This window comes from Rutilus rutilus, assembly GCF_951802725.1.
Source record: "Rutilus rutilus genome assembly, chromosome: 8".
NCBI classification, from domain to species: domain Eukaryota; kingdom Metazoa; phylum Chordata; class Actinopteri; order Cypriniformes; family Leuciscidae; genus Rutilus; species Rutilus rutilus.
This window is the reverse complement of record NC_140222.1, coordinates 24,799,809-24,822,212: the sequence shown is the minus strand read 5'-3', so window position 1 is coordinate 24,822,212 and position 22,404 is coordinate 24,799,809. Positions and strand designations below refer to the sequence as shown.

Genomic DNA, 22,404 nt, shown 5'->3' with positions numbered 1-22,404 from the left:
TATTGTACCTGGCTAGTAAAATTCCAAAAAAATCTCCACATATTCCATATGCTCCATATATTCCTAAATATGTATTTTAGATGCATATCTCAGTTTACTTATTGTAGAAACTAAATTCAAATGAATCCATCCATGACCCGGTTTAGCAGATTTACCTTTCCTGGTGGAATCAATACATATTTCTATTGATGATCACCTTGGTTATTGTTTGGGTTTAGAGCACATTTTTTGGTTTAAAAAATGACATTACGTTCCTTGAAATTGACCCGGAACTTTGGCCGAATCGAGCAGATTATCAGGAGGCACAGGCAATTATACATGCAATGAAAGTAGTCGAGAGAGGAGTGGCTCTGATTCAAGAATACAATGGCTATCTCACACACTCTGAAGAACAATTGCAGTTTCTCCTTCATGTGGTGGAAGATCACCGACGGATCTATCCAGACTGCAAAAAGTCAACACTGGCTGCTGAGCATCAGAAATGAGGGATTGTTGAAAACTTTAACAACAATCTTTTTTTGAGATTGTTGTCATGTCAGTGTTGCTCTGATTTCAATAAAATGTAGTTCATTTGCAGCAACTTTTAATATGACTTGCATATCACAATAACGCCGCACAGCTTAACATAGGCAATCTTCCACATGATTGAGCTACCTCTAAATATCATTTTTTTTTTGTCAACATTTTTGCATATTTCCAATTTTGAAGTTAAAAGGAACAGTTTAAGAGGTTAAGACACTAACATTTTGCACAAAAAAAAAATTGGACTTGATAAGGACCATCCTAATATACACACACATATAGGCCTATATATATATATATATATATATATATATATATATATATAAAAACATCATGTCCAGCACACAATACATACTGCAGAAATAAGGGTGACGGTGCTTGTGAATTCCTGTAGATAGCAGCATTTCACAGCAAATGAAAATGATCAACTCCATGAAAAAAAAAAAAAAAAGACTAAGTATGACCTTTTAGCATCACGTCATCCAATAATGGACAGAATGATGTTTGCAAATCTGTCTCTCTATATACACTTATGTATATGTAGGCTATGTGGGTGTATAAATAACTAAATCACTATTACTACTACAATTATATATATATATGTATGTGTATGTATGTATGCATGTATGTATGTATGTGCTTTATTATTGCTATATTAACATCTAACATAAAAGTTTTTGTTTACATAATGTGTGTGTGTGGGTGTATTGTATTATATTTATATATATTATATACATGTCTCTCTATGTGTGTATATGCTGTATATATACATACACAAACATATTTCTACACACACACATAAGCACTACTTCTCAATAGAAAAATCACACACACACACTCACTCTCTCTCTTCAGTTCACATTTACCAGATTATCTATCTATCGTTCTATATATATATATATATATATATATGTATATATATATATATATATATATATTTTTTTTTTATTTTTTATTAATACTTTAATTATTAATACAATTCATAAAGAAAATAATTATTAATACTTTTTAAAAATTATTAATGGTATATTATTTGGTAATGCCATAAATAATGGTTTAATCATCTGTAATTCAGCAGAGATATTAGTGGCTCCAGATCTTTTCAGCATTCAGTAACAAACCTTCGTCCTGTTTTAATTATTTACCGAGTGACAGCCAGATTTTAGCCCCATGCGAGAGGTGGAAGATGACTTTATGACCTTAGTACCTGTCCATCAATGTGAGGAAGACCGTAGAAGAATGAGAGAGAGACAGACAAACATGGGCTGAATGGATAGATGGGGAAGGACTCCGAGAAACACAGATGCCTTTGTGCAGCTTGATTGAAATTCTGGGGCTTTTGGAGTCACAGGCCATTCCAGAGCTGTGGCCAATTAGGAAGTTGGGAAACCAGGGGTCTGTGTCTGGTTGAGCTAAGGAAGAAGTGCGGTGGGGTTTTTTCGTACGGCTCAACAGGGAGAGAATGCCACGAGAGAGCACTCAGACACAGCTGTGACATCCTAAAGTCTCCTCGGGTTTTTAATGGGTCAGCGCCAGTCAGAATAAAAGATTCCCACCAACCGCGAGCTTCAAAAACGAAAAAAACGCTGACAAAAGTATGTAGGAGACAATGTTGTTTCCCATTTTGAGCTCTATATTAACCTCTCCGTGTTTGTGTGGACGTTCTGTAGGTGGCAGTAATACACTCTCACACCAGGATGGATGTGTATACGCTCACACTGTCTGTCACTCTCTCCCAGGCTTGTGTATAGATTTTATTTATGATAACTGGGTAATAAAGACACTCTGTTCTTCTCTCTTATATTGAAAAGCAAAGATTGTAAAGGATGTGGTTGCTTACGTGCTTCCTTATACAGTGATCTATGCTTTAAAATCGAGGGCATTATTATTGTCAACCAATGAATGTGTCTGGAAATTACTTTGTGCACAGGAAATATATGGCTTTGACAGTTGCCTTGGCAGTTAAGGACACGTTTGCAGAGAAAGTTGTTTGTAGCACTGCAGTAGAAAGTTTTTCCTTATTTTACCTTAAAAATAATAATAATAATGTAGTTATTTTATTATTCAAATAGTTGTTTATTATTATTATTATTATGGTTATTGCTATTTATTTATTTTCCTTATTTTTTTTAACTATTTTCCATAATAATAATAACAATTGTTGTTATTAGCTATTAATAATAATTATTAGCCATTAATAATAAAAGTTCAATAATAGACACAACAGTCAAGACTATTTAATAATAGTAATAATAACAACAATAATAATAATTATTACTTATTTATTTTTAAAATGTATTTATTTTATTCTTTATTATTATTAATACATTTGTTGTTTAATATTATTATGGTTATTAATATAAAACAATACAATTATTATTATTATATTATTAATTTAACTGGTTTTTTTGTTTTCATTAATAATAATAACATTTATTATTAGCTATTAATAATAATAATATTAATAATAATAAAAACTATTATAATTATTATGAACTACTTAATATTAACAATAGTAGTTATTTATTATTATTATTATTAATGTTTATTTTTAGCTGTTTTAAGAAATTAGTATTACTATTATTAAATTTATACTTATTATTATTATTAATTTAACTATTTTCTCTCTTTCTTATAATAAAAATGATTGATATTATTCATATTATTTAGTTTTATTGTTATATTTATTTTTAGCTATTGTTATTTTTACTACTACTACTACTACTAATAATATAGTAATGTTTTTACAATACAGTAATTAATTTCAAATACAAAAAAAAAGGGAATTGATTGGATTTTGAAGGTCATCTCCTTATAAATGGGAATTCGGAGGGAAGGGGCTAAAAAATAGAGTTCTTGATGATGTCAGCAAAACAGGAAAGTTGTTTAATATGTAGAGCCAGTTATTACGTTTTGATAAACAAAATTATTTACAGTTTTTGCAATAAGACTGACAAGAAGCTTGTGTTACTGATATAAGAATCTTTTACGCCAATATTTACACGTTCATATTTGGCAGCTCGCTCACATCTATATATGAATATATGCATTTTTGTTAACGCAATGTTCGTTCTTGTTGTTTTGCATAAGTTTAGAAGCTTCACACGTTGTCTTAACGAACCTAAAATGTCGTTCAAAGATTCCCAGACTGGTTAAATCTAGGAAAATTGTTGAACAAAATCGCCGCAGTGCATCATGGGAAATCCCAGGAAATGTTGTCAGATCAAGTCCCAAAAATCAAAACGAAGAGTTTTGCGCAGACACGGCCGCCCACTTCCTAAAAATCGCATTTTCAATACCTCATGCCAAATGTTTTTGAAACAGAAAACCAAAGTTCGCCGCGTTTCCACATCTGAAAGCTCATGAATTGCAGATGTTTTCGCGTTAACATAAAGCGCGAGAGCTGGATGTTTCACACGTTCTGTGGCGCCAAGGACACCTGCTTAGATCTGAGGACAAACATGGCGAAACTGCATTAAAACGCGAGTTTATTGAATCACTGTTTGTCTTTGTCCCTTTTGAGTGGAGGGAATGAATTCATCCACATGAAGAGGCAGAGGACTTGGCCTCTGTTTCTTTTGTAAGGATAATGGTGCAAGAAACCAATAATCGCAGGACTTTAGTGCCTGCACTTTTTGTTCCATCTAGTGAAACCCTGATAAAGGCATCAAAGAACCGCCGCCAGATCAGCTAGCTGCCAGAAACATGTTCCTGAATCAGACTGATGGAATCAGATTTCATCGAGTTACATTAGCTTTGGTTTCTCTGGTCCTCGCGTGGATATAAAGCAACAGGCTTCTCGCGCCGATGCTCATTGTTTTCTTGGTGTAGTATTTGATAGTTTGTTTGTTTTAACGCCTGGAGTTGAAATCGATACACCTAAACCTGTGGGCTCCACAGAGAACGACAGACTGACGGAGGTGCTCTCTTTGATCACAGTTGGAATAGTGGTTCTGTGTGGCTTGGATGTGTTGGGAGTTTCTTGTACATTGAGATGTTACCTCTAGTCTTAGTGGGCAATATCTAGATTTATGTTATGAGTTATATAAAACAATGATTTCAGAACTGCAGTGTCTTTCTCATTCACACACATTCTTGTACATCTATCTTTATGAGGACATTCATTGACACAATGCAATCTCTAGCCGTTTACCCAAACCTTACCCATCACAACTAAGTGCCTAACCCGAACCCTGACCCTAAACCTACCCTTAACCTCATTATAACCTTATCCCTAAAACCAAGTCTTGACCCTCAAACAGGCCTTTAAAGGGGTCTCAGAAAGTGAGGACCGGCCAAAATGTGTCCGGCCACAAAAAAAACGGCCACTTTGTCCTTACTCCAATGGTCTAAAACTCAAACTGGTCCTCACAAAGATATTGTACAAGTAAACACACACACACACACACACACACACACACACACACACACACACACACACACACACACACACACACACACACACACTCTCTTCAGTTCACTTTTACCAGATCGTCTGTCTGTCTGTCGAAATGTTATTGTTCTGTCTATCGTCCGTTTGTTCATTCTATCATTTTATATTGTTCTTTTTATGGTCTATTGTTTTGTTCTATATCATTCGCTCTGTCTGTCTCTATTCTCTTTGTAACCTGCCTTCCTTCTTTTTGTCCACTCTGCTTTCTTCTTTCCTTCATTCCATCATCAATCCATCCCTTCTCTTTCTTTCTTTTCTTTTTTTCATGTTGTCTTTGCATCCAATGTCCTTCCTTCCTGTGCTTCCTCCTTTCTGTACGGTTTCCTTCCTCATCCTTTAAATTCTGGATTCTCTCTCTCTCTCTCTCTCTCTCTCTCTCTCTCTCTCTCTCTCTCTCTCTCTCTCTCTCTCTCTCTCTCTCTCTATATATATATATATATATATATATATTAGAGAGACATACATATACAATTTATTCCCTATATAGATATATAGATATTATATCTATCTATCTATCTATCTATCTATCTATCTATCTATCTATCTATCTATCTATCTATCTATCTATCTATCTATCTATCTATCTATCTATCGCGTGTCCACCACATGCACAATCTCATTTCTCATTATTCAGTATTGTGATAGGTCTCTCTCTCTCTCTCTCTCTCTCTCTCTCTCTCTCTCTCTCTCTCTCTCTCTCTCTCTCTCTCTCTCTCTCTCTCTCTCTCTCTCTCTCTCTCTCTCTCTCACCCCTACCGTTGTCCTATCCCCGTCTTTCCCTCTCTCTCCCATCCTACCTCCCTCCCTCCCCCTCTCTCTCCCTCTCTCCCATCCTACCTCGTTATCCTCAAACGGAGGCGCAAGCAGTCCGTGTTGTCCGTACAGTCACACACACGCACACACACACGCGCGCGCGCGCGCACACCTGCGGGAGGAGCTGCGCTGCGGGGCGTCAGACCGGTTTCACTCAACTTGGGCATCATCATCATCATCATCGGCGCTGGCGGAGAACGGATCTGCTCGGGACTACATCCAGCCACGATGTCCGACTTTATTTTGGCATTTCTGAGCATGTCGGGATTAATTCTGCTGGTTAAAACGCTGACAGTGGCTGGAGCTGAGCAAGGTAAGGCATTTCAAACTCTACTTTATTAACGCATCTAGGCTATTGAAGAAATATGTATTATCTATTGATATAAAACTTTTGTACGTTAGGAAGTATCTATCTATCTATCTATCTATCTATCTATCTATCTATCTATCTATCTATCTATCTATCTATCGCTCTATATTTATTTTACCTATACTATAATTACATAACTTGACGTGTAACTGAGAAAGAGCAATAAACAGTCAGTTAAGTATACTTAGAAGTTGTAGTAGAAGAAAATGTTTTTTAACTAATTGTTTAAGTTGTAAAAGTACATCTTGTTTAGAGATCTTTTGAACTTAGACCCTCTTTTTTTAAGAACCATCTCTCAGGCTCTTGAGGACTTTGTTTCTTTGGAGAATATAAAAGTTATTGCAGTTCAGGTTTCTGGAGAACCCCAAAAATGCACCTTTTGGACGTCTGCCTTACTTAAAATACCTGATTTATTCAATCAGATCCTTAGTAGAAGTTTCAAGACCTGAACTGGGTGTGTCAGATAAAGGGAACATGCGGTGGGGATCATCCAGGACCAGAACTGCATCCACATTTGAATGAGCTGAGGGATATAAAGTAGTTTGTAGAGGATATCAAGTTGTTTATTTGCAATAGATTATGGTTTAACTCTGGTATGAGTGTCATTTTTTTAATAAAAGCATCTGGCTGAGATTGTCTGCTAAACTGTGACTCCCTGATGGCTTTTAAATGCAGTGCCATCTTTGTGTTTTATTAGGAATAATAATGCAGTGTTTTGTACTGATCCATCAGATGCGCACACAGAACTCGGTATGAATGGCAGGGTTGCATGTACAGCACAACAGTTTATTAGGTTAATAGCAAATGTAACTGAATGATTCATCACTAAAAGGCATCATCACCTCAAACTGGCAAGCAAACCCACAATTACCTCGACTTGATATTTGATTAACCATCATTCTCAGTTTGAAGATGTTCAAGGCTGTTCCAATAGATTGTAAAATGCTTTAACATTTAATATCAGATACTTCAAATGTCCTCCATGAAAAAATGATCATAATTTGTTTTCCATCTACAAAGTTTCTCTAATTGACAAAATGTTGCATATTTTGTAAAGGGTTAATGGTTCATTAATATCTGAATATTGCTTTTGGGACTGCACACAGATCTCACTTTTTAACATTAAATATCAGATTTATACCCTATTTTTGATCATGTCCTTTAAACGTCCCCTATGAAAAATACTAAACTGATTTCATTCTGCTAAGTTCTTCTAACTGACAAATGGCCACGTCTTTGACAAAGGTTTGCCTAATTTGTTATCCATCAAAGGGTTAATGCGTCATCAATATCTGAATATTGGTTTTGGACTGCATTTTTATACGTATCAATCTAACTTTTTAACATTAAATATTTACTTTATTCTTGATTATGTCATTCAAATGTCCAAATAAGTTTCTCCAATTGACAAATGGTTGGACACAATTTTACCGAATTCGTGATCCATTAAAGGGTTAATGCTTCAATAATATCTGAATTTTGCTTTTGGACTGCATTTTCACACACGGATCTCACTTTTTAAAATCAGATTTATACCGTATTCCTGATGATATCCTTCAAATGTCCTCCGTGAAAAATAATAAATTGATTTCCTTCTGAAGTTAATCGACAAATGGCTACATTCTTGACTAAATCTAGCCTAATTTATGATACAACAAAGGGTTAAAGCTTTAATAATATCTGAATAATGCTTTTTAACTGTATTTTTATACATAAAAATCTCAACAGAGCATTCGAGTTGACTTGTAAATGAAAATGGATTTACTGTCCATGTTGAAATAAACATTTCATGTGGGGTTTGGTACAAAGGGATGGTGTTACCAAGTTTATTGAGCAGACATTCAATAAACTGTTGACGAAATGTGGTTACCATAAACAAATCAACCAGCGCAACAAGTGCAGCTCCCTAAGGGCTCCATTACTGCGAACCCGAAAACACTAATGGCCTGTAGACTGAATACTTAGCGTGGTAAATGTGTCTCTGCCAGTGTAATGTTGGCTAGATATTTCCTTTTGGGTGATGTATCAATCTGTCTGATAGAAATATGTCATATTATTAACTACTGGACCAGAATTGTCCACTTGAAAGCAAAAACTGAACCGAGTTTGCGTTCCATTTGTGATTGTAGAATTATGTGACCTTCATATCATAGTGCTTGTTTTGTAAGAGTTTATGTTCAGCCAAACTGCTTCATTGTTTGGATGCAATTTTGCAACATGGCAGACATGAACTAGATTTATAATAAATGGAATCAGGTGGCGTTGTGGTTCAGGTGGCAATTTTGGCGCTCTGTGTGAATCTGGAAACAATCTCTGGTTAAAAAGGCTTAAATTTATGTAAAGAATGAGGGTTTTGGAATCATGCATGCGGATGATAGCAATCTGGAGTGCCGGGCTGGTTATTAATGCTGTTTTCCTGGGATAGGCCTTTGTTGAAAGTCAACGCTGCAATTTTCATATTGGTTTAAGACTTGACTTATGTGATTCAGTTGTGAAAGACGTATTGGCTTGAGAAATGTTTCCCTCTCGTGCTTGGTTTCTGTTTTGGCAGTGTGGATCTAGTTATTGCAGTTGGGTCTTGGTTTTATAATCCATTATTCAAGTGAAATTATCTTTTTTTTTGTATTTGCCCATTAGATTTTGGATGTTAAACTTCATTAAACAGATCTTAAAATGACCGCCATTTCGTGTGAACTTGTTTTAGAGAACACATTGTTCGCACATGTGCCTCAGGGTCAGGACTGAGTATTTATCATTAGGATATGGTGTTCTGTGTTTTTCACAATAGATGGTTCATAGCTCAAATAGCTGCAACATTAGACCGCATGGACTGTTGTACCGAAATATGTGTTTGGAGTAATAAAGTGTAAAAACCTTTTTATAATAAAGCATCTGGCAGATCCAACTGCATGCAATGTTACATGTATGCAAATATATGTATTCATGCATGCATGCATGCATACATGCATACATGCATTCATGCATACATACATACAAACATGCATCCATACATGCATTCATACATACATGCATACATACATGCATTCATACATACATACATACATACATACATACATACATACATACAGACTGCATGCAATGTTACCTTGCAGTGTGATATTGATGTATGTGGGAAAAAAATACATGTATGTATGTGTGTATACACTGTCAGTCGATTCAGCTGCCAACTCTTGAAGGGTGTTTTTCAGCCCGTTCATGAATCTGCTGAAGGCTATGCCTGATGCTTACGGCTTGAGTACTCCCTCTTCATGGTTTCTATCTAGCTTATCACTGTGTTTCTTTTAGAATAAGATTTAAAACAGGTACGCAGCAATATATCTGTAGTTTCCCGTTCCTCAAACGGCCATGCATAATTTAACATTATCGTTTTTATTTAGGACATATGAATGAATTCCAGGCTCACCGGTCGATGATGTAATTCTTGACCTCCAGTTCGTTACGTCAGTTTGACATAAAAATCATTCAGATGTTAACGGAGTACAGTCCCACCAGTGACTTCTCTGCCAAGAACCATTCTTCGAAATTGCTAGTTAGAAGTTCTAGGCTACATTGGCTTTTACTCCTAAATAAAACATTAAACGAAATAAAATATTAATAATGATAAAACTTTTGGTGTCCCATTGTTATTATTTTCTAAAGCATTTGACGCACAATCCGATCTGTCTATTATATCTACCGTTAAGGCACGATCACACCAACAACAATAACTTTACAGTTAACTATAGCGATGACTGTATTAGAACTAATTAGCTGTCCTTGGCATGAACAGGCATTTATACTTTTGTTATTAGAGTATTATGTAGCATAGAATTCACCTAGTGTGAAAAATAGCTCGTTTTAAGCACATCAGATGTATAATTTTTTTTTGTATTATTATTATTTAATGCATTGGTATAAATCCATTACATTGTATTTTTTCAATATTTTGTTTTAAACTGTATTTAGACATGTCTGAAACATTGGTAAAATGGTTAAAACAGTTGGGGGAAAATGTTGAGAGAAAAAAAAAACATTTTTAAAGAGTTTCAGGCCCTATTTGTACCATTTTTGTGGAAAGTGCCAATTCATTACTGCAAATGCTCATGTTTCTGTTTGCAAAGGAAATCATTACTTGGCACATGATTGGCGACTGAACCTTCGGTTTCGATGCTAATGGACGGTTGTAGTCTTGGAGATGGTTGCAGTTGTGTTTCTAACCCATTAGCGAGAGTAAAAATTTCTCCCTTTATCACAGAGAGTGTCTTTGATCCTCGAGATTCATGGAGAGCGACGGCAGTTTTAACTCGCCGCTCATGGGCATCTTCATGCATCGGGATTATGTACTTCACTAAGTTTTCACGGCTATTGCCTAATTGATATTTATGGTCGTATTTCTGGCGCCTAAGTTAAGTCCATCACATTTCTGTATCCTTTAAACTTGCTGTAATTAGAAATTCATATATCTTTAACGGCGTGCCATACTGCTATCTGCATAAGCAATAGCTAATTAGTCTAAATCTAGTCTAATCTACAGTACAGGCCAAAAGTTTGGAAACATTACTGTTTTTAATGTTTTTGAAAGAAGTTTCTTCTGCTCATCAAGCCTGCATTTATTTGATCAAAAATACAGAAAAATATTGTGATATATTATTACAATTTAAAATAATTGGTTTTCAATTTATTATACTTTAAATTATCATTTATTTCTGTGATGCAAAGCTGAGTTTTCAGGATCATTACTCCAGTCTATCACATGATCCTTTAGAAATCATTCTAATATGATGATTTATTATGAGTGTTGGAAACAGTTCTGCTGCCTAATATATTTGATGAATAAAAGGTTAACAAGAACTGCATTTATAAAAAAAAAAAAAAAAAAAAAAAAAAAAAATTCTAATAATATAAATCTTCTTTACTATCACTTTTGATCAATTTAACACATCCTTGCTGAATAAAAGCATTGATTTATTTAAAAAAAATAAAAAAATAAAAAAAATAAAAAATTAAATTACTGACCCCAGGGGGCTAGTGTATATTGTTGTTACAAAAGATTTCTATTTTTAAAACATTTTTACTTTTTATTCATCAAAGTATCCTAAAAAAGTATCACAGGTTATGTAAAAATATAAAGCAGCAGAACTGTTTCCAACTTTGATAATGAATCATCATATTAGAATGATTTCTAAAGGATCATGTGATAGACTGGAGTAATGATCCTGAAAATTCAGCTTTGCATCACAGAAATAAATGATAATTTAAAGTATAATAAATTGAAAACCAATTATTTTAAATTGTAATAATATATCACAATATTAAAAATAAAAAATTCTGTATTTTTGATCAAATAAATGCAGGCTTGATGAGCAGCTTTCCAAAACATTAAAAATAGTAATGTTTCCAAACTTTTGGCCTGTACTGTATATCTAGATCCATTTATGTGATATTTTTTTTTGTAAAAAATGCATAAAATGAAGGCAGTACAACAACAAATACATTCACTGTAAAAAATTATATGATCAATAAGTTAAGTCAACTTTTTTTTTATGACTTATGCAAGATTCAACTCATTTTTAAGTGCGTTTAATGTAATTTAAGTTGATATGACTTAAACATCCAAGTTGATTGTACTTAAAAATTTTATTCAGCAATTATTTATTTTTTTACGAGAATGAGATTGCATTTTCATAATGACAATTCAAGGACATGCAATAATAATACAAATAATGTCCATAATGAAAAATACGTATTGTCAACATTCTCGACCGGTTTTGTGGTGTATATATCTAGATATAAAATAGCACAGTTTACTTTAATATCTCTTGTAGCCATCTGTCATAAGGACAGCTCAGAGAAAGAGGTGCTGAAATTTTCCAATGTCTGATAAATCAATTATTACTCTGAAGGTTTCTGCCCCGCGTTGGGCGCCAAGTGACTTTGGAGTCACAAACGTGTCACTGTTGCACTTGACATATTGTACTTTAATTTGTTGTTTTCAGTGTGGCGATTTGGGCTTGTTGGGGATGGAGGGATGGAGACCAGTGTATATCAGAGCGCATTTGTTGTTGTCGCGCTCCTTTGAAAGCATTTCTGCCTTTGTCTGTGCCCTTTGGACTTCATCTGAATGTATAGAATAAAGTGTGTGGAAGGCAAAGCAGGCCAGAGACTACAAAAGCTGCAAAAATCAAAGGACACACAGTCCTACTTCCATCCCTGCATTTACATTTGACTCCCACACTCGCACACCGCTCTGACGCATTCAATTACACTTGACAGCGTACCTTACTTTCTCTGGTCTGATACCTTTCGCTGTCAAATATGCCTTAAATATCGATGTGATGAAATGAAAGCAGATGTTTGCAGGAGAGGCGGCTTGGTCGGAACCCGTATGAAGCACCTATAGGCCTGATGTTTCTCAAAGGCGAAAGCGCTCTGATGTGACGCTTTTAACTTCGGTGAAGAACAACAGGGGGTCTTTTAAATTCAGATCAGTACCGTCACTACTTCTGCACAGACACAGACACAGATGCACACAAACACACTCATATGCAGCCGTTAATGCGCGCAGACACACATTTAGTTTCGTAACCGTTCAAATGGCATCATTAACATCAAAGAATAGGTTCAGCCAAAAATGCAATCTCTGATATTATATATTCTATCTCATGTCATTCCTAACCCGCATGTTGTTATTTCTGTCTGACGAACAAAAACTAAGAACTTTTGAACAATGTTCACGCTGTTCTTTCTCATATAGCGACTTCACGGCTGTCAGGCTCCATAAAATGACCTAAAAAAGAGTTTTGCACAATATTCCAAGTCACATGATAGCTTTGTGTGAGGAAACGATTGAAAGCCTTCCTTGTAAATGGGTTCAGATTAAAAAGTTGTTTTCTTTTAACTTTTTAATTTTGTTTTCATGCACAGTCTTACACAAAATGTACCTGATTGATGGTTTCTTTGTCATTGCTTTGACAATCTTTTTTCTTTGTCATTTATTTTGTTGCATTTCTTATGTGCATATCCGTTTATGTTTTGACATCAAAACTGAAGGATAAACTCATTATTTGTGAGTGTAATTTATAATTGATGTAAAATTTGAAGTTTAGTTATTTTTGATAATTAGCATATTATTGTTCGTGTAAATATGCATATTGATGCCAAAATGCCATTGGTTCTCAAAACAATTCCAATGCCATTGGTTTTCAACACTTTTAAAGTGCGTTGGAATATTTTGTTGAGCCATTTGGTAATCAGTTAGTTTGCAAGTGAGTGTTGCATGCTAGTTTTCGAGAATCGCTGTGTTATTTATAACTGGTAAATTGATAAAAATGTAAACTTTCAGCTCGGAATATAGCGCACACTTTGTACAGGCTGCATTTATTGTAGTTTTACGATAGTTTTATTGTAGTTTACGTTGTCTTACATTTGTTTATTGACTGAAGATAGGACGTTGAATGTGAAAAACAACATTTTTGGAAAGTTAAATTTCTTACACTTTTTTTTTAAAGTCTACGAATGCTGAAGGCTACTCAGTGTCAATGTAACATTCCGGTTCAAATGTGTAGAATCGAGAATTGCGGTGTAATTTATAATTGATGTAACTTGACTTTAAGATCAAAATATAGCGCATTGTTGTCTTATGATAGTTTTATCGTATTTTATATTGTCGTACACACTGGATTGGAATTGGATTGCGCAAACAACATTGTGCGTTTCATTTTCAAAGTGTTTCATTTATTCCAATTTTTTTAAATCAACTTATGAATGCTGTATATAGTGCTAACGTTACATGTCAATTCAAATGTGTAGATTCGAGAGAATGTCTGCAATTTATAATTGATAACTAATGGAATTTAAGACTTTCAGTTCGTAATATTGTGCACACTAAATACAGACTGCATTTATTGTAGTTTTACGATAGTTTTATTGTAGTTTAAGTTGTCGTACACATTTGTTTATTGACTGAAGATAGGATGTTGAATGTGAAAAACAAAAATTTTATACTTTTTTTTAAGTCTATGAATGCTGAAGGCTACTTAGTGTCAATGTAACATTCCGGTTCAAATGTGTAGAATCGAGAATTGCGGTGTAATTTATAATTGACGTAACTTGACTTTAAGATCAAATATAGTGCATTGTTGTCTTATGATAGTTTTATCGTATTTTATATTGTCATACACACTGGATTGGAATTAGATTGCGCAAACAACATCATGTGTTTCATTTTTAAAGTGTTTCATTTATTATTATTTTTTTAAATCAACTTATGAATGCCGTACTTAAAGTGCTAACATTACATGTCAGTTCAAATGTGTAGATTCGAGAGAATTACTGCAATTTATAATTGATAACTAATGGAATTTAAGACTTTCAGTTCGTAATATTGTGCACACTAAATACAGACTGCATTTATTGTAGTTTTACGATAGTTTTATTGTAGTTTACGTTGTCGTACACATTTGTTTATTGACTGAAGATAGGATGTTGAATGCGAAAAACAAAATTTTTACACTTTTTTTTTAAGTCTATGAATGCTGAAGGCTACTTAGTGTCAATGTAACATTCCGGTTCAAATGTGTAGAATCGAGAATTGCGGTGTAATTTATAATTGACGTAACTTGACTTTAAGATCAAATATAGTGCATTGTTGTCTTATGATAGTTTTATCGTATTTTATATTGTCGTACACACTGGATTGGAATTGGATTGCGCAAACAACATCATGTGTTTCATTTTTAAAGTGTTTCATTTATTATAATTTTTTTAAATCAACTTATGAATGCCGTACTTATAGTGCTAACATTACATGTCAGTTCAAATGTGTAGATTCGAGAGAATTACTGCAATTTATAATTGATAACTAATGGAATTTAAGACTTTCAGTTCGTAATATTGTGCACACTAAATACAGACTGCATTTATTGTAGTTTTACGATAGTTTTATTGTAGTTTACGTTGTCGTACACATTTGTTTATTGACTGAAGATAGGATGTTGAATGCGAAAAACAAAATTTTTACACTTTTTTTTAAGTCTATGAATGCTGAAGGCTACTTAGTGTCAATGTAACATTCCGGTTCAAATGTGTAGAATTGAGAATCGCGGTGTCATAATTGACGTAACTTGACTTTAAGATAAAAATATAGCGCATTGTTGTCTTATGATAGTTTTATCGTATTTTATATTGTCGTACACACTGGATTGGAATTGGATTGCGCAAACAACATTGTGCGTTTCATTTTCAAACTGTTTCATTTATTCAATTTTTTTTAAATCAACTTATGAATGCTGTATATAGTGCTAACGTTACATGTCAGTTCAAATGTGTAGATTCGAGAGAATGTCTGCAATTTATAATTGATAACTAATGGAATTTAAGACTTTCAGTTCATAATATTGTGCACACTAAATACAGACTGCATTTATTGTATTTTTTACGATAGGTTCATCATAGTTTATGTTGTCAGACGCACATTTTTAGATTGAAGACAGAATGTTAGATTGCGCAAACAACATTTTTGGAAAGGGTTTCATTTTTTACACTTTTTTTTTTTTTTTTTTTAAGTCAACTTATGAATGTCTTATTATAGGCCTGGTTTTAAAGACAGGGTTTAGATTAAGCCAGGATTAGACTTTAGTTCAATTAGAACATTTAAGTCGCTTTTATAAATGTGCCCTAGAAACAAAACCCAATCCTATTGTGCATCTTGAGATAAAATAATGACACTGGCATGGTTTAAGATTTGTCAGTGCAAGTTGCTTTCAGTTAAAACGGCTCAAACTTGCATTTTAGCTTAAGCCTTGTCTGTGAAAACAGGCGATCTGCACATTAAACTATGAAATAATGTATTTTGTAAGTTCTATTCCTTGATTTCTCAGTCGGAACAATGCTGTCAAGTGAGGTTGAAATATTACATTAAATGTATATTTAGATGATGAAGGTGCAGTGAGTATGAGATTCAAAGGTCTTCAGGGAGAGTTGCCTGGCTGGTTAAATGAGAAAAAAAAAGAAAAAGAAACAAATCACAAAATTACCATTGATTTACTGACTCCACATCAGCACAATATAGCAGATTTCAGTTTTTATTTAGACATAATTTATAGACCGGTTAGAGATTCAATATTCTGCAGGTTTCGCATGATGGAAATTTGACCAAAACCCCAGCATGCATTTAATAACTTCAAATGTTTTTCTTATGCGAGTAGGTGTGAATGAGTCTGAATCCAAGCAGGTTAAAATGGCCTGACAGTCCCACGCTCTGCTCTCTGAATGCGGTTCGGTGGTTTTTCTGTGGTAAATCTTTCATGTAGCAGAGGCCAAAACAACAACTCAGCCCGACTAATAAAGACACAGCTCTATTGACTATAAACCAAGGGGCTATAAATCCTATAAACACTTAATAGACTCGGTTATAGATTCCCAACGACGTCTGCAGCGCACACGCTCGTGCCAAATTACAAAACAATACTTTGTATTGTAGAGGGCAATATCTCAAAGCAAAAAAGGCACATCTTTTAGGAATCACTAGTTACTTTAGCACTGTAGTCAATTGTGCACATGTTATTTGAGTGATAATATATTTATTATTCACTAACTAGCTGCAAAAGTCATTTTCATCATTTTATTGTTATTTTTATTTATATACTACGTCATATACTATATTGATTCAGATATTTATTTAATTTGTTAATTAGATGGTTTGAGCAATATGAGCCATGGAATTTAATTTAATTTTAATAATGTAATATGCACTTATATGCTGTTATTTACATAACATGTGTTTGATTGTTTGTTTGTTTGTTTGTTTGTTTGTTTGTTTAGAGCAATTTAATGCCATGGACCTGTATACTTATGTGTGTGTATATATATATATATATATATATATATATATTTATTTATAAAAATAATAATAATAATAATATAAATATTATATATTACATATATATATACTGTATATATATATAATTTTTTTTTACATATATGCATCGTATGAACTTATATAAATAAAAATAAATAAAATAGTCATTGTCATTGGGCCTTATTCAGAAAACATGAGCAAAACAACATAAATTGTTCCATTTCAATGGGGCAATTTCCAAACAAACAAACTAATAAATTGATGTTCTGTATGCATTTTAGTATATAAAAAAAGTTAGTTTTCTTCTTGTTTCTAGGAGGGATTCTTGGAGTTTTTTTTTTTTGGTGACAAACAGTTTTGAGTTTGAATCAGGTGCCTTGAAAAAACCATAAGCTCAATAATTACCTTGCCTGTGTCGTTCAGTTTCTACTCACTGACGCGCAAAATGATGACAGTGATGTATCGCTGTATTTCTTGCACATTAGTGCATGTACTGTGAACTGTCATTCAGTTAAAACAAACAGGTGGATGACCTTAGAATTATTTTCATCAGTGTCAGAATCAGTACCTCATTCAGCTGATGTGTTTTTACCAGTGAATGTTGTGCCGGAACCTGGCTCTGTACTTTTTGCCCATGACAGTATTGCTGTGACAAACACTGTATTGTTTTTACCTGTACAGCCTGTCATCTCTAGCAGTAGCATTGTGTAATGAGGCTTCTGTACACAGACAGAAACTGAACACAAATTCTCACTATACGCCCCCATGACATGCTTATATTACCTTGCTGATCCTCTAACAAGCTTACCGGACATGTTTGACCTGCTGCGATCCTTCAGTTGAATATCAGAACATAACATCACTGTGGTTTTATCTCTGAGTTTTAGAAATATATATCAAGCCATTTCCTATTTTAGCAATATTCGGGTAGTTTTAACTGGAAATGTATTTATATGGAATATATAAAGAAATGATAGCATCATAATTCTTTATATGGGCTATACAAAGCAAAGCATTATCTTACACTGCAACAAATTCGCTGTTCTACACATCTGGCAGCCGGTTCTAGAATTAGTCTTAATTTTGTTTTGTTTTGTTTTGTTTTGTTTTGTTTTATTTTATTTTATTTTATTTTATTTTATTTTATTTTATTTTATTTTATTTTGTTTTGTTTTGTTTTGTTTTGTTTTGTTTTATTTTGTTTTGTTTTGTTTTGTTTATAGCAATTTAATGTAATTAACTTTTATCCAATCTTTTACTTTAAATCTGTTATGCACATACTTTTAGTTAGTTAGTGAGTTAGGTAGTTAGTTAGTTAGTTAGTTAGTTAGTTAGAGCAGTTTAATGACAATGCTTGTATACTTTTTTAGGTTTTTATCATAATAATATAATATAATTAGTACTGTCAAATCGATTAATCACAATTAATCGATTAATCACATCTAACAAATGTTTTTGTTTACATAATATGTGTGTTTGTATATTATATATACATATGTGTGAATGTGTGTGTGTATGTGTATATATATATATATATATATATATATATATATATATATATATGAAGAGTTCAGATGCAAAAGCCTCTAAGTGCCATCTGAAATTTTCTTCTAGAATGGTCATTTTTATAAAGCTCGTATATTTAATTTCAGTAATTTCACTTAAATGTCAATTCATAGGTAATTTCATTGCCATTTAAGTGAAATTACTGAACTTAAATATACGAGCTTGATAAAAATGATCATTCTAGAAGAAAATTTCAGATGGCACTTTGGTTTTTGCATCTGAACATATGTGTGTATATATATATATATATATACATACATACATACATACATACATACATACATACATACACACACACACACACACACACACACACACACACACACACACACACACACACACACACACACACGTATGTATATATATATATATGTATATGTGTAAACAAAAACTTTTGTAATATAATATAATAGGCCCTGAGGTGAAGTACCTTGCTCAGAGATACAACTGTGAGAATATTCTCTCAGTAACATTAGTTCCAGTCTCCACCAGGGATCAAACCATCTGACCTTTGCATTTCCAGTCTTAACCACCAGTTTAACCACTAGTTGAGACCCTCCACTAGTTTGTTTTCCTGCTTGAAGTTCTTTTCAGACTCCCTGTGTTTTTCTATTGTTCCGCCGTAAATACTAAGTGAAGAGCCATAATCCGTCTCGGAGGGGTTCGAGACAAAAGTGATAGATATTATCATCCTAAAACTCCCTTTAGGCTTAATCTGATAAATAGCACATTCATAACGCGCCATTGATCGGCTGTTTACGCTGGCCGGAGCGCAGAATCGATGAGCGAGAGGTTTGTGCTACTGCTAATGTCCTTGTGAACTGACAGGACAGTGTTTGTGTTTGTTGAATCTCTCAGACCTGGGAACTGTCAAGGGCCGAAAAGTGCTTATTTTAGCCATTTATCATCCGTGATATGCACTTCTCTGGGATGATACGTTATAATCAGATGAGTATTGACCGAATTATTGCAGGAACAAACATCTCCTGGCCGGTTTTCCTACAATGCCTGAGTGATAATTGGATTTTGAGCTTGAAGTATTTTTTAATTAAGCTTGTTTCTTTTGAATTAGGGCTAATGCTTCCGTTTTATTGCTCAGTGTACATTTATAAACGACGGGTCGCTGCACATTTGTAGCTGGTTTATTGATAGACATCTTTTTGTGGCTTTCTTAATGGTGTTGTAAAATGTCTTTAGAATAATTGCTACATTTCGAACACGGAACCTGTAAGTATATCAACCTGACCCCAATTAATTTGTCACCTCTCTTCCAAACCTTTCACCATCAAGTGAACATGTTGGCTTATTTTCATTAAAATCCCATTAAAATGACTCCAAGTTAAAAAGATGATCATATAATGAAGCTTTTCTTGACTTTTTAAAGGGATAGTTCACCCAAAAGTATGACTTTTATCTGTATAAGAGAAATTTTGAAGATTTTTCTGAAGATCTAATATCTTAATCACAATTATTTAATTTATTAATTACAGTAATATTAGTGTACTACTTGTGTCTGTGTGTGTGTGTGTGTGTGTGTGTGTGTGTATATATATATATAAATTATTTACTTTTTTAATTCTGAATATTTTATTTTTAATTGACTTTATATTTTTAACATTATATACAGTGTATATATATTTCCTCATTAATACCTCTTTTTTTAAAGTTAATTCAACTGATCACTCTTTAGAGTCAAAATACAATGTAGAATATTTCATTTGTCAAATCAAATTTGTGAATTAGATTTTTCTTTTAAACATTTATTCCATTTTAATTATAAATAATAATTCATAAATGATGTAATAAATTATAGTAATATAATAGATTATAAAAAAGTATGTATGTATATTCTTTATGTTAGGATACAGTATTCACGGTCATGTTATTTCTTATCAAAAGCAGCAGAATTCTTTAGGAAGTGAAGAGTTTTGAGTTTGCATATTACCATATGGGCTTGTTCTCCTTGAATAATAATGACTGTATTAATATCTATGTGCAGTTTAATCAAGTTTGCTGTCTGCTGTTGACAGATATTCATATTCCCGTCTGTTTGCATACCTGTCCTTCTGTCTATCTCTCTGTGAAGGAATAGTCACTATAGCAACGTTTAAAGTTCATTTACACTGACAGTGTTTATTCTCCACTAAAATGTCCAAATGTACCTCCTGCACTCCTATTGTTAGTTACCGCACTGTTCATTTGCCTAAAGTTGACGGTACAGTAAATCTCACAATCAGCACTTTATTCTTCATTTTCATTTTATTTTATTTTTTACTTTATTTCCAATTAAATTTCTCAATTACTGGACAACACATTTGACTAATTATTGATGTAAGGCCATTTTTACCTTGCATTTTGGATGACTTCTGTGTGTGTGTGTGTGTGTGTGAGAGAGAGAGAGAGAGAGTGAGAGAGAGAGAGAGAGAGAGAGAGAGCGTGAGTGTGTAAGAGAGAGATAGAGTTGTGTGTGTGTGTGTGTGAGTGAGTTTGTGAGTGATTGTGTGTGTGTGTGTGTGTGTGTGTGTGTGTGTGTGTGTGTGTGTGTGTGTGTGTGTGAGAGAGAGAGAGAGAGAGGGAGAGAGAGTGTGTGTCTGTGAGTGTGTGTGTGAGAGAGAGAGAGGGGGAGAGGGAGAGTGAGAATGTGTGTGTCTGTGAGTGAGTGTGTGTGTTTGTGTGTCTGTGAGTGTGTGTGTGTGTGTGTGTGTGTGTGCGTGAGAGAGAGAGAGAGAGTGTGAGTGTCTGTGAGTGAGTTTGAGAGAGAGAGAGAGGGAGAGAGAGAGAGAGAGAGAGAGCGTGAGTGTGTAAGAGAGAGATAGTTGTGTGTGTGTGTGAGTGTGAGTGTGAGTGAGTGTGTGAGTGTCTGTGAGTGAGTTTGAGAGAGAGAGAGAGAGAGAGAGAGGGAGAGAGGGAGAGAGAGAGCGTGAGTGTGTAAGAGAGAGATAGAGTTGTGTGTGTGTGAGTGAGTTTGTGAGTGATTGTGTGTGTGTGTGTGTGTGTGTGTGTGTGTGTGTGTGTGTGTGTGTGTGTGTGTGTGTGTGTGTGTGTGTGTGTGTGTGTGTGTGAGAGAGAGATAGAGAGTGTGTGTGTATGTGAGTGTGTGAGTCTGTGAGTGTGAGTGTCTGTGAGTGTGTGAGAGAGAGAGAGAGAGAGAGGGGGAGAGAGAGAGGGAGAATGTGTGTGTCTGTGGGTGAGTGTGTGTGTGTGTGTCTGTGAGTGTGTGTGTGTGTGTGTGAGAGAGAGAGAGAGAGAGAGAGAGAGAGAGAGAGAGAGAGTGAGAGTGAGTGTCTGTGAGTGAGTTTGAGAGAGAGAGAGAGAGAGAAAGGGAGAGAGAGAGCGTGAGTGTGTAAGAGAGAGATGGAGTTGTGTGTGTGTGAGTGAGTGAGTGAGTGAGTGAGTGAGTGAGTGAGTGAGTGAGTGAGTGTGTAAGAGAGAGATAGAGTTGTGTGTGTGTGTGTGTGTGTGTGTGTGTGTGTGTGTGTGTGTGTGTGTGTGTGTGTGTGTGTGTGAGTGAGTGAGTGAGTGAGTGAGTGTGTGTGTGAGAGAGAGAGACTGAGTGAGTGAGTGAGTGAGTGAGAGAGATAGAGAGTGTGTGTGAGTGTGAGTGTCTGTGAGAGAGAGAGAGAGAGAGAGTGAGTGTCTGTGAGTGAGTTTGAGAGAGAGAGAGAGAGAGAGAGAAAGGGAGAGTGAGTGAGTGTGTAAGAGAGAGATAGAGTTGTGAGTGAGTGAGTGTGTGAGAGAGAGAGATAGAGTGAGTGAGTGAGAGAGAGAGATAGAGAATGTGTGTGTCTGTGAGTGTGAGTGTCTGTGAGAGAGAGAGAGAGA

The 22,404-nt window shown here is 34.4% G+C and overlaps 2 protein-coding genes across 2 annotated transcripts in view; one reads left to right on the top strand and one right to left on the bottom strand.

The window, feature by feature from the left end:
• Window positions 1–6,016: 6,016 nt before the first annotated feature.
• Window positions 6,017–22,404, top strand: part of lrp1ba (low density lipoprotein receptor-related protein 1Ba) — a gene marked incomplete at its 5' end in the record, with an annotated part of 237,412 nt that continues 221,024 nt past the window's right edge. The window contains one exon of the mRNA XM_084415835.1: window positions 6,017–6,101. Coding sequence (XP_084271961.1) covers window positions 6,017–6,101 — 85 coding nt within the window. The remainder of the gene's footprint in view (window positions 6,102–22,404) is intronic.
• LOC311294787 (uncharacterized protein) lies at window positions 21,091–22,221 on the bottom strand (the record flags this gene model as incomplete). Its single annotated transcript, XM_084415815.1, has 3 exons — window positions 21,091–21,150; window positions 21,367–21,741; window positions 21,991–22,221. Coding segments are annotated over 3 exons (666 nt in total), but the record flags the coding sequence as incomplete, so codon positions are not given.